This window comes from Diceros bicornis, chromosome 19 (assembly GCF_020826845.1).
Source record: "Diceros bicornis minor isolate mBicDic1 chromosome 19, mDicBic1.mat.cur, whole genome shotgun sequence".
NCBI classification, from domain to species: domain Eukaryota; kingdom Metazoa; phylum Chordata; class Mammalia; order Perissodactyla; family Rhinocerotidae; genus Diceros; species Diceros bicornis.
Genome location: NC_080758.1, coordinates 31176469 through 31188902, shown reverse-complemented (window position 1 = coordinate 31188902; position 12434 = coordinate 31176469). Strand labels below are relative to the sequence as shown.

Below are 12434 nucleotides of genomic sequence, written 5' to 3'. Positions count from 1 at the left end.
TCAGCGGGGCAGTCTCTGAGCACTCTTTGCAGAGGCTGATCTCCAAGGATGAGTCTGAGGCCGGGCTCGGCCAGAATCTGGTCTGACGCCAGGGGGCCGAGACACAGGGAGGTGCTGGGAGGCAGGCAGCACTGTCTCGCTGGCAGAACTAGATGTCCCAGGGCCCTGTGCCTTCTTGTCCAGGGTCTGGCTTTGGCCGGCAGAGTGAGGTGTGGCCCCTGAAAAATGAACAAGACAAGAATGAGGATGTGGGAGATTTTCCTACAGTTTCCTGGTACAAATGGCAGCTCCCTGGAGCTGCCCTGCGCTGTACATAGATTTCAGTCCTATTTGGTGATGTGAGGATAGGCAGATTGCCCTCAGGCATCTAGGAGTGCCTTGGCCTAGTCTTTACATTAACAGAGGTGCTGGAGGAGTATTGTCAGCTGGCTGGAGTAGTAGATTCTGAACGCTAGACTCTCTGAACCTGGGTTTTCTTTATAGTATTGGGACAATAATAAGAGCCTCGCAGGTGGCTGCCATGGTGCAATATGGTGATGGAAGGGGCTGTGTAAATTGGAGCAGCCCCAGGATGGTGCTCCTGGAAATCAGATCCAATTTCTAGCTCTTTCACTTACCCGTTTCCTTCCCTTTCCCTAACTCAAAGTTAGGGACAATTACTGGCTTGTTCTTCACCAAACCCGGTTCCTGGGACACAGAAATGCCCTAAGTTTCCATTGTGGGTGAGTGTGACCTGTGACCCAAGTCCAGGCTTAGGTGTGCACCACCTCCGGGTGGGTCCTCTAGGGTCCTCCCCTTGCATTAGCTCGATGCAGGTAGAGTCACAGGATGGAAGGAGCCAAGGTCCTTGCATCATCACTTGGGAAGAAAGTGGCCATCCAGTGAAAACACCGAATTTGGACTTTATGTTGAGTGAGAAGTAAACTTTTATTGTGTTTGAGCCATTAGCTGTTTGGGGCCTGTTTGTTAACAGCAGCTAGCATCATTTTAGCAAATACTTCAAGAAGAGAGGCTAAGTGAGGGCAACAATAGAGACTATTGGAGTTTTCCAGACAAAAGGTTAACCATCTTCCTAAGCTCTCTCCGACACCCTAGTCCCACTGACGTGTTCAGATAACACTTTCACTTTTTAAAAATCAAATACTGCTGCACTGACTTAATTAGTATACAACTGAAAGAGCTTTAGATCTATAATAAAAATTCAAATTTGGGCAAGGGCAGACTTTAAAACAGCAGCCCACAGAGAAAGGAGGGTAAAGGAGTGGGTAAAGTGGGCAGGCACATTGGGACTGTGGAGACATGAATTGACCACTGTCAAACCAGGGTAAGTTTCTTGGTTTCTCATGAAAAACGTTTTATAGATCTATTCTTTTCCTTCCATACTTAAGTCCATCGATGTTCAAATACGTCTGTGCCATTTTTTGTCTTGTTTTTGTTGGTGATACTACAACATAATATCGCATTTACTCCATTTCCTGCCCCGTGTACAAAAATTAGGTGATTTCAAATATTTTCTTCAGCTCCACAATGAGCTGCCAGCCAGTCGCTCTTCCACATTTAATCTCTGAACCAGTCTTTGAGGGCATCGATGGACTGCCGGCTGATCTTATTGACAAGAATGTCTGCAGCTTCGAAATGTCTTCCATACATTTTGGGAGGCTCACCAGGGACAGGTTCTATTTTGACACAGACTTCTTGTCCCCTTTTTGCAACATCTACTTGTTTATGAGTTATTTCAATACTTGTTACTATTCCAGTATCAACAGAATGTGTGCTAGGGATGCACGCGGGGGCCCGTTTCTCCTGACCTGCTTCCGCAGTCACTCCCTTCCCTATTGGACCTCGAGAACTGAAAACAAACTGATGGAGAATTTTCATCTTGCAGGGAAATACTGCTATGTGCTTAAATTCTTCTTGTTTCTGTTTCTCGTAGTCTTGCCTATATGTCATAAAGGCATCAAACAGATGGTAAATAATTTCTGCACTAAAAATTCAAACTTCTAAACTATCAGCCATTTCTTGTGCATCTCGTTCAATTCTCACACCAAAGGCCAATAGGACAGCATGTCGTTTAATTGTAAATTGTAATAGGGACAATCCTTAGAAAACGGGATCATCTCAGAGATGGCCTCTTTCACATCAGCTTCCCTCACTCCCAGGGTGGAGATGGTCTGTGCTCACTCCCCTCGGAAGCCCTGTGACACTTTCTCATGTCGCCTTTTCTCACCCTTTATTCTATAAATTCCAGTGCTTCTCTTTTTTAAGAGAATACAAACTGGTTCTGGTAGGAGCAGCAGCTGCCAGATGCAAATCTCCCTATTTCTCCTCCTAAGAGAACATTCAAAACGACGTAGAAAACAAATACCTCCTCTGTGCCCTGGCAGCTGTGATCCATGTTGGCCAACACCTAGGGATCTGGGTGGGACACCAGTCGTGCTCCTACAGGGGGTTAAGTAGCAGAAATGATGAGGATGTGACATGGGATCTGACAGACTCAGGAGAGAAAGTGAAGAAGCAGAAGACTAAGTCATTTCAGAAATGAGACTAAATTGCAAGGAACATAAGAAGAACTGTCACCATAGAAAATGTGATGAGAGACTCAAGGGATAGAAATGAGCAAGAGGAGAAAGTGGTGGCATCCCCTGCTTTACAGGCACTCCTGCCAGCTTGGATTCCTTGGTTTTTTCTCTGTGCCAGGAATTCTGGGAAGCACTTAACACACACAATCCCATCTCGTTTTCCCCGCTCTGTGATGTGGGTGCTATGACTGATCCTTATTGTAACTTGCCCAACTTCATACAGCTAATGCCCAACTTCATACAGCTAATGATTGTCTGAAATCTGATTTCAATCCCAGACCCATGTGATTTCACAACATATGCTCTTTCCACCTTTCCATATGGCCTTGTGACAAGTAATCATTATGAAATAGAATTTACCTTCTTTGGTGAGTTGGAGCTGGGTGGCATTTTGGGTGCTGCCTTTAGCCGTGTCCTCTGAATCTCTGGCTGTGGCTCTGCCTTTGACAGATTTGTGGTTCTTCTCAACTTCGCGGAGCTGTGGGAAAAAATTAACAGTTAGTCCTGGCCAGGGAAATGGGTCTTTGAGGCTCAGAGCCCAGGATGGTGAGATCTAGAGGGCAAGGGCTCTGTCTTCAGTTCTTGGTAACTACCTTCAGTCGCCTGGTATTGGTCCTCATGACTGTTTGGAGAGGGCAGCCCCAGACTCAGGTTTGCACAGCATCTGAAGGAACATCTGACTGGGGGAGGACAGAGGCTCTCCAATCCCATGTTTCAGTGTTTTTTTTTTTTTTTTTTTGTGAGGAAGATCAGCCCTGAGCTAACATCCATGCCAATCCTCTTCTGTTTTTGCTGAGGAAGACTGGCCCTGAGCTAACATCTGTGCCTATCTTCCTCCACTTTGTATGGGATGCCGCCACAGCATGGCCTGACAAGCGGTGCATCAGTGAGTGCCTGGGATCTGAACCCGGGCCGCCAGCAGTGGAGAGCGTGCACTTAACTGCTACGCCACGGGGCCGGCCCCTCAGTGGTTTTCTATACCGGGGCAGGAGGACAGTGAGATCAATAGAAGGAAGTGCAGATGAGGAACTAACTGGATGCGAGGCAGATGAGGGTAGTTCCAGAAGAGGGAGCAAGGGAGCAAGCAGGACAGGGCTTAGGGAGGGTTGGGGTCCACCCTTTACCAAGTGTAGGACATGGGGGTGGGGCGGGGAGAACTGAAGAGAGCAGTCAGAAGTCAAGGTGTCAGCTGATGTTGAGAGAGGCTGCCCGCGTGCGGAGGGTCTTAAGAGACTGCCGAGGCCATGGGGCACAAGGCAATGTCATTTTGACAACAGTATTTTTTTTAGCATTTATAGTATTATTTTTAATCTGTAGGAATTATTGTTGGTAGTGATTTTATTATGTATGAACATTGGTTGAATCCACTGAATTTCTCCTGTTCTTTAGCAACCTCTTAAAATTTAAGTCATTATTGTTCTGTACTCCCAAATGTCCTCAGAATATAAATACCTGTTGTTGAATCTCACAAGGTGGCTTCCTATAATACAGGTATTTTTGGATTTGGTTTAGAAGAAAGCCACTTAAAGAATACAACTGGGCTCACAGAGCAAATTAGCCACAAACCAAAACATGACATCTTTTTGAATGAAAACTCCCAACAGACTCACCACTTGGATTTTCTTCCTCAGCTGGGCGTTAGCTCGGGAAAGGCTTTTGGAAACTGAGTTCAGGTAGTAGATGGCCAGGCTGCAAGAGAAAAGCGTGCCTCCTGTGATTCTGCGATCTTGGAAAATGACAAGAGCTGGCTGCCTTTCCCGAGGAATCAAGGCAGGCTTCCTGGAATAGGTGTCAAGGCTTTGCTTCTGGGTGGGGTGGAGGGAGGTCCTACCATCCTAAGTTCCCCACTCAACGTGGAGAAGGTCCTGGACATCCCCTTTCTCCCTCTGTTTTATTGAACGTGGAAATGACCTACACGAATTTCTAGCTCTCAGAGTGCTCAATAAAGGTTGGCTAAAGGAATCCCTCTTCTGGAAAATCTGAGGAGGTGGGGGAGTAGCAGCATTTCTTGTTTGCAGAAGCTGCTTGTGTTTCCCGGGCACCTGCCCTGTGCCAGGCTCTGTGCCATGTGCATCCCACCCACATCTCATTGGTCTTAAGGAAACCTCATGAAGTAGAAAGGATGACTCCCATCTTTACAGATCGATATCCTGGAATTCAGAGAGGTTAAGTAATTTGCCCAAGGTCACCTCATCCATTAGCACTCATTGGAGCCCACGTTTGAAGCCAAAGCTCTTTCTGCAGTCTTCGAATGCTGAGAGAGGAGACAGAGGTGCTCAGTGCCTGCTCCAAGTTTGCCTAGAAACACAACTCCAGAGGCCCCGAAGGCCCCCTGCCCAGGGAGCGCTGAAGGGACTGTCTGTCGTGGGCTGGTGGTTTTCATAGTCCAGCCCCCACTGGCTGACTGGGTGACTGGGTGTCTTTTGAGGCTGTAGCCAGGGCTTCCCTTTCTCAAGACCTAGGATCCGGGCCTAAGACCTGGACTGTACCACCTGAGAAGGGAGGGGCCCCAAAAGCCAGGGTGCCACCTGAATTGGGTGCTCTGCCAGCCCGTTGCCTGGGAGCTTCTTAGGTTCATCCTAATTGTGACTTTTCTCCGTGAATTTCAAGCCTCAGTTGCTCCAGCTTGGGTCTCCTGAGCCTTCCCCTCAGGATGGGGCCACTCGTAGCCACTTTGGTAGAGTCTGTGAACTCTCTCCAACCAGAGAAGAGGGACCACATTGTCTTTGGAGCAGAGTATGGGTCAGAGGCTGTCACATGAGCCTCCTGAAGCAAAGACTCAGAGGACTGTGGCAGAGCTGTGAAGGGAGGACAGGCGAAGGGACCAATATCTGTTTTGTAAGACCTCTACGTTGCGCCGGATCTTGCCCTTTTTCCTAATTAACTACCCATTTATTACGGAGGAACTGGAGGCAGGGAAGATAAAATGCTCATGAGTGGTTGTGTTCCTCCTGAGGCTGTTTCCAAATTTAGCATTTTCCTTTGCTGCCTTCAAGGGTCAAGTTTGGTGTCTGGGTTCCAGAGTTTCCTTAGGAGGTAACAGGACAGTCCAGCTTGTTATATGATGTCAGCCCACTCTCATGCCAGGACTAGAAGTAGATGATGTTTGAAATCGAGGATGTAAGGAAATATATCTATTTTGGAGAGCAATTCAGCACTATCTAAAAAAGGCTGAGCCAGCCCTGATGGCCTAGTGGTTCAAGTTCAGTGTGCTCTGCTTGAGTGGCCCAGGTTCGGTTCCTGGTCGCAGAACCACACCACTTGTCTATCAGTAGCCATGCTGTGGTGGTGGCTCACATAGAAGAACTAGTAGGATTTACAACTAGAATATACAACTATGTACTGGGGCTTTGGGGAGGAAAAAAAAAAGAGAGGAAGATTGGCAACAGATGTTAGCTCAGGGTGAATCTTTCCCAGCAAAAAAAAAAAAAAAAAAAAAGATTGAAGAAACACATATCCATGACCCAGCAATTCCACTTCTAGAGGTCTGTCTTACAGAAACTCTCAGATTTGCACAAGGAGACATATACAAGGAGCACACTTGAAATAGCAAAAAAAGTGGAAACAACCTAAATATGTCTAAGCAGGGGAATAGATAAACTGTGCTTTGGTCATACAACGGAACACAGGAGAGCCATTAAAATGTGTGCTTATGGGGGCCGGCCCGGGGGCGCAAGCGGTTAAGTGCGCGCGCTCCGCTGCGGCGGCCCGGGGTTCGCTGGTTCGGATCCCGGGCGCGCACCGAAGTACTGCTTGGTGGGCCATGCTGTGGCGGCGTCCCATATAAAGTGGAGGAAGATGGGCACCGATGTTAGCCCAGGGCCGTCTTCCTCAGCAAAAAAAGAGGAGGATTGGCGGATGTTAGCTCAGGGCTGATCTCCTCACAAAAAAAAAAAAAAAAAAAAATGTGTGCTCATGTATCCACGTGGGTAAATCTCCCAACATAATGTTGAATGAGGAAAGCTGTGTACTGTGAACCATTCATGAACAATTTTAAAACTCAGAAAACAATAGTACATACACACGTGATGAAAGTACCAAAATGTACATGGAAAAGATTACAACTAATCCTAATAGTGGTTACTTTTGGAGAGGGAGGAAGGGAGAAGGATTAGATGGGGCTTGAAGTGTATCCGTAATATTTTATTTCTTTTAAAAAGAGAGACGGGGCCGGCCCAGTGGCATAGCGATTAAGTTCATGCGCTCTGCTTTGGTGGCCTGGGGTTTGCAGGTTCGGATCCCAGGCGCGGATCGACACACCACTTGTCAAGCCATGCTGTGGCGGTGTCCCATATAAAGTAGAGGAAGATGGGCACAGATGTTAGCCCCGGGCCAGTCTTCCTCAGCAAAAAGAGGAGGATTAGCAACAGATGTTAGCTCAGGGCTAATCTTCCTCAGGACAAAAAAAAAAAAAAAGAGAGAGATCTGAAGCAAATGTTGCTAAATGTTAACATCTGTTTAATCTTGTGATCCTATACATGATTGTCTATACTTTTCTGTATGTTAGGAATATTTCATAATTTTAAAAGAGCATTCCAAAATAGATTTTTTAAAGAAAAAGTACTCGTATTTTCACTGGTATATTTTTGATGACAGTAATTAAAGAAGAAGAGTTGACTCTCTTCTGGCCTTCTTTTTTCCTTCCTTCTGTGCCTGAAGCTTCTCCTCCACCTCCCACCCTCTCACAGAAACCATTCTACCCAGGAATGCAGCTGGCCCAAACTGCCGGGGAAGTAATCAATGCCTCTCCCCTTCCACATCTCCCAGCAGCTCAACCAGTGGCTGATGGGAGCTGGTGTACAAATGCCCCAGAAAACTCACCCTTGAGTGGGATGACTCTGAGGTACATTGTTTCCCAGAATTCCCCAGCAGGATTAAAGTCATCCTAGTGGTAATAACGCACCTTCCTGTCCCTTCTCTGTCTCACTTCCTTACTCCCCTCCCTGATAAACTGTTTACACTTGAATCTTTGTCTCAGGATCTGCTTCTGGGAAATCCAGACTAAGGGGGCAAGAAAGAAGGACCTGCCAAGGAGTCTCAACTGCAAGGGGAGGTTTCCATGAGGCAGAGCCATGGGCCTTGGCTAACTTACAACATCAGCAGGATGGCTGGAATGATCAGGCCTGGATTAGCGAGGAAAGCGAAGATCTTGCCCAGGAAGGTTGGGAAATCATTTTCAATTGTCTCTTGGATGACATCATACATTCTGTTTTTCCCACTGGAAAGAAAAGAGGACATGTTACGTTGTGCTGTGGAGCTCATGTGGCACACACAACTGTGTCATTGCCCCCATGGTCCAAAGCTGCCACTCACCACTGCTTTCCTAGAAGAACCAGAGCTCTGCTCCAAATGGACTGCAAGTAAAAATGCCCCACAAGGGGCTGCCATTTTGGCTGGGGCTAATAGCTGGGTCAGCACCCTTCATGTCCTCGGTACCTCACAACCTCTCAAACTACACAGGTCTCCCGTGTCTGACATCTTCCTCAGAAAGATGGAAATGGGTTTCTCCTACACTCTCATGGGAGAAAATTGCCTGTGATGTAGCTATAAGGCCAACATGGAGCTTCCTCTGGGCCCCCTGGCATGGAAACAGTTCTCCAGAGGCTGATGTGAAGGACATCCTTATGATGCCTCTCAAAAATACCTACAATTAGTCTTTAGATTACAATTCCAGGAGATTGGATTGCCTAGGACAGGGCCCTGGACAGTTCACATCAGTAATTTTGATTTTCCTTGAATACCGAAGAACCATTACGAAGACTGACTTCCACTAATGCCTGCCAGAGACTACTGGTGGCTGCTGGCTTTCGGTTGGTAGTTTTGGTGCCAAGAAGTTGACTTGGGGATTTGAAACTCCTAGTTCAAATCCTTGCTTCTCCATTTATTAGCTGGGGGACACTATAGACAATTTACTTAAATTCACTTTCAGTCTCTATTCACACTTTCGTTCTCCCCACTAGAGCTGTACTGTCCAATGTGGCTATTAAAAGTAAAATAAAATTAATTAAAGTGAAATAAAATTAAAAATACAGTCTTAGTCACACATTTCAAGTGCTCAATAGTCGTGACTAGTAGCTACTATATTTGAAGAACAGATATGGAATTTTTTCATCATATAGAAAATTCTGTTGGACAGTGCTGCAGAGGATTGACATCTCTGGGCAAGATACTGAAAACTTCTCTGCCTTAGTTTCCTCATCTGTATAATATAATAATAATATAGTATAATATGGTATTATAAGTATAAGAATGGTATTTGCCTCAGAAGATTGCTTAGAGGATGTAGATGTGAATTCATATAAAACATTGAGTATGGGGCTGTCAAATTATAAGTCCCCTCCAAAATGTTGCAGCTAGAAGCTTCATTTTTCTCTTATCTGAAGTGTTGATCAGAGATTGGCAAACAATGGCCATGGACCAAAATTGACTTCCTCATGTTGTTATATGGCCTGTGAGCTAAGAATGTTTTTTACATATATAAATGATTGGAAAAACATCAAAAGAAGAATGTTGTGTGACACATAAAAGTTGAAGTATGAAATTTAAACTTTAGTGTCTGTAAACAAAATATTCTTGGAACACAGCCATGTTCATTTATTTATGGATTGTCTGTGGTTGTTTTGTGCTATTATGGCAGAGATGAGTAGTTGTGTCAGGGACCAATTGTGGCCATCTCAATGTTTAGCACTGTTGCACAGCACACTACAAATTGCAACAATGCAATTATAATGTGACAGCATTTCAGGTGCTACGTATATTACCCTATTATGACATTTGATTTATTTTTTCATTATCAATGCATACCATCATGTAAAAACAAGAAAAGAAAAATAGACTTCAAATGTTATGCGTTTAAGTCATGGTCGAATGTAGATTATTGTCATTGAATTATGATGTATTAGATGATGTATTAGCTTCCGGTGCCTGCTGTAACAAATTATCACATTGGTGGCTTAAAATAATATAAATTTATTCTCTTACGGTTCTGGAGGCCAAAAGTCTGAAATGGTTTCACTGGGCTGAAACCGAGGTGTTGGCAGGGCTGTGCTCCCTTCAGAGGAAGGCTCTAGGGGAGAATCTGTTTCCTTGTTTTCTCAGCCTCTAGAGCTTTATTCCTTGAACCCTTGGCTCACGGCCCCTTCCTCCATCTTCAAAGCCAGCAGCATAGAGTCTCCAAATGTCTATGTTTCCATGGTCACATCGCTTTCTGCTCTTCTGTAGTCAAATCTCATTTGGCCTCCCTCTTATAAAGACACTTGTGATTTAGGGCCCACCTGGATAACCCAGGCTAATCTCCCATTTGAAGATTCTTAATCACATTGACAAAGGCCCTTTTGCTATATAAGGTAACATCTACAGGTTCCAGGGATTAGGACCTGGGTAACTTTTGGGGCTATTATTCAGCCTACCACAGTCTGCTCTCTGGTCCTCAAAGATCACGTTCATCCCACCTGCAAAATATATTCACCCCATCCACACATCCCCCAAAGTCTCAACCCATTACAGCATCAACTCAAAGTCCAAACCCTCATCTAAGTCTCATTAGCTCAAAAGTCACAAATCTCATCACCTAAATCATCTAAATCAGGTATAGATAAGACTCTGGGTATGATCCACCCTGGGGCAAAACTCCTCTCTATCTGTGGACCTGTGAAACCATAATACAAGTTATTTAGTCCCCAGATACAATTGTGGGACAGCCATAGGATAACAGTTATAGACATTCCAATTCCAAAATGGAAAGGAGAAAGCAATCATCAGTCGCCAGAAATTTTGAAATTTAATCAGCCAAAGTTCATTAGGTTTCAAAGGTCTGAGAATAATCCTCTGGGCTCTTGGCTCCACCCTCTGAGCCCTCAGCTCTACCCTAGGCCCAATACTCTGCCCTTGGAATCATCCTTTCTTTTTCTTGAAGAGTAGCACACATTTCGACTGAGTAGATTTTATCGGCCTGTTTACTGCCTGTAGAATTTTTGGAGTCCAACAGCTTTACTTCATTTTGTCTTTTCTCTGTTCCCTTCAGTCCAAGCTGGCAGTGTTCCTACTGATCCAACATTCTTAAGAACCTGGTGGGTCTTCCATTTATGCCGTGGGAATTCAGTCCATTAGACAAACAGGTCCTACACATATCCTTCCTGAATAATCTATCTCTATTTCTGGCTTCTGCTGAGATGGTTCAGAGGATCCGTGAGTCACATGCTTCAAAGAGCCGTCTGTGTGAGTGAATACTCAGATCTTCTGATCCTTCAGAAGCACTGGCCAAAGGCTGTCTAGCTTTAGCCCTGGCTTTCTCTTCAGAGCCTTCTTTCCTGACAGTGAATCTGTTTTAGTGTCTGGATGAGCTTTTGCAATCTGGATAGGCGCAGAATTTCCAAAATTCCAAGTCCTGCTTCCTTTGCTTATTAGTTCTTTCCTCAATTTATCTTTTTCCTCTCACATTTTACTATAAGCAGTAAGAAGAAAGCAGGCTGCACCTTCAACACTTTGCTTAGAAATCTCCTCAGCTAAATACCCAAGTTCATTGCTTACAAATTCAGCTTTCCACACAACTGTAGGACACAATTCAGTTAGGCTTTCTGTCTCTATATAACAAGGATCCCCTTTCCTCCAGTTTCCAAAATCACATTCCTCATTTACCAGTGATGAAGTAACTAAATTGTATTTAATTGCAGGAGATGGATACAGAAATGTATCCAGAGAAAATAAGCATGTTTAAGACTTAAAATTTCCAGCAAGAGCAGCTGCTTGAAGAGTTGAGGACATTGAGAGCAATGTCCTAACAAAAACAAGGCAAATGACGTCAAGTGGTTTTCCTTGGTTCTTGATGAGTCAACAGATATTATGGATAATGCTCAGTTGTTGTTTATTGGATGAGTTAATGCCAAGGTTTAAGTGACTGAAGAATTAATCTTTATGAATATTCTATGCGGAACAAATATGGGTGAGAATATTTTCAAAGAAATTGAGAAAACGCTAATTCAGTACAACCTGAATTGAGATCTACTATGATGTGCTACAACTGATACTGGTCAAAATATGTGTGGAGTAGAAAAAGGCTTAGCTTTTACAAAGCTTGTGAAATTTTAGGTGTTTGTGGACTATGGTTATTCATTGTCTTATTCATCAGTAGGTAATTTGCAAAAAATATTTGAATCTATCATGTGCAATTAAATCAATAGTGTCAATGGTGAACTTCATTTGCTCTCTTGACTTAATCATTTTCATATCTGTACATTTTTGTCAGAAATAGAAGCTGAATATCCTAAATTGCCCTCCTGTACAGCAGTTCAATGGCTTTGCTTTAGTAAAGTTTTATGGTTATTTTTTTTTTCCTATGGTAGGAGATGTGTCGCCATGTCTGGTACAATGATGGCTCCAGGCAGTAAAGACGGCAATTTGGGCAGTACAATTGATTTTTGATCATAGGGAACAATAATTCTGTACCCCAGTTATGTGAAATATTATCACCCCCCCAAAAGAATTCCATTCTTCTCATTGTATTACGAAAAATTATACTCTATTATTATCATATTTTGAATTTTGTCAATAAAAACTTTGTGGGCATTTGTTTCTCTCTTGTTATATAAGTATCTATGTAATATTCCTGATTTTGCCTCTTGATCTGCAAAACCTAACATATTTACTATCAGCCCTTTTATAAAGATAGTTAGTTGACCCCTGGTGTAGATAATGCTTCCCACCTCATAGCATTGTTATAAGGATTAAATCTGTGCCTTATGCAATGCCTGGCACAAACCAGGCACTCAAAATACCTTGGCTACACCCTCATTACCACCACTGTCCCTCTTCACTGATAAGTGTGTGGTCATGTTGGGGATTCTCAGGGTCCTTGGC

At 44.1% G+C, this 12434-nt stretch overlaps 1 protein-coding gene across 1 annotated transcript in view; it reads right to left on the bottom strand.

Annotated features, from left to right (window-relative positions):
• The window catches only part of TMC2 (transmembrane channel like 2), a 57677-nt gene continuing 45243 nt past the window's right edge, over positions 1 to 12434 (bottom strand). Inside the window, exons 16-19 of the mRNA XM_058562203.1 lie at positions 7672 to 7797; positions 4190 to 4268; positions 2940 to 3057; positions 1 to 218 (exon numbers count right to left, since the gene is read on the bottom strand). Coding sequence (XP_058418186.1) covers positions 1 to 218; positions 2940 to 3057; positions 4190 to 4268; positions 7672 to 7797 — 541 coding nt within the window. The remainder of the gene's footprint in view (positions 219 to 2939; positions 3058 to 4189; positions 4269 to 7671; positions 7798 to 12434) is intronic.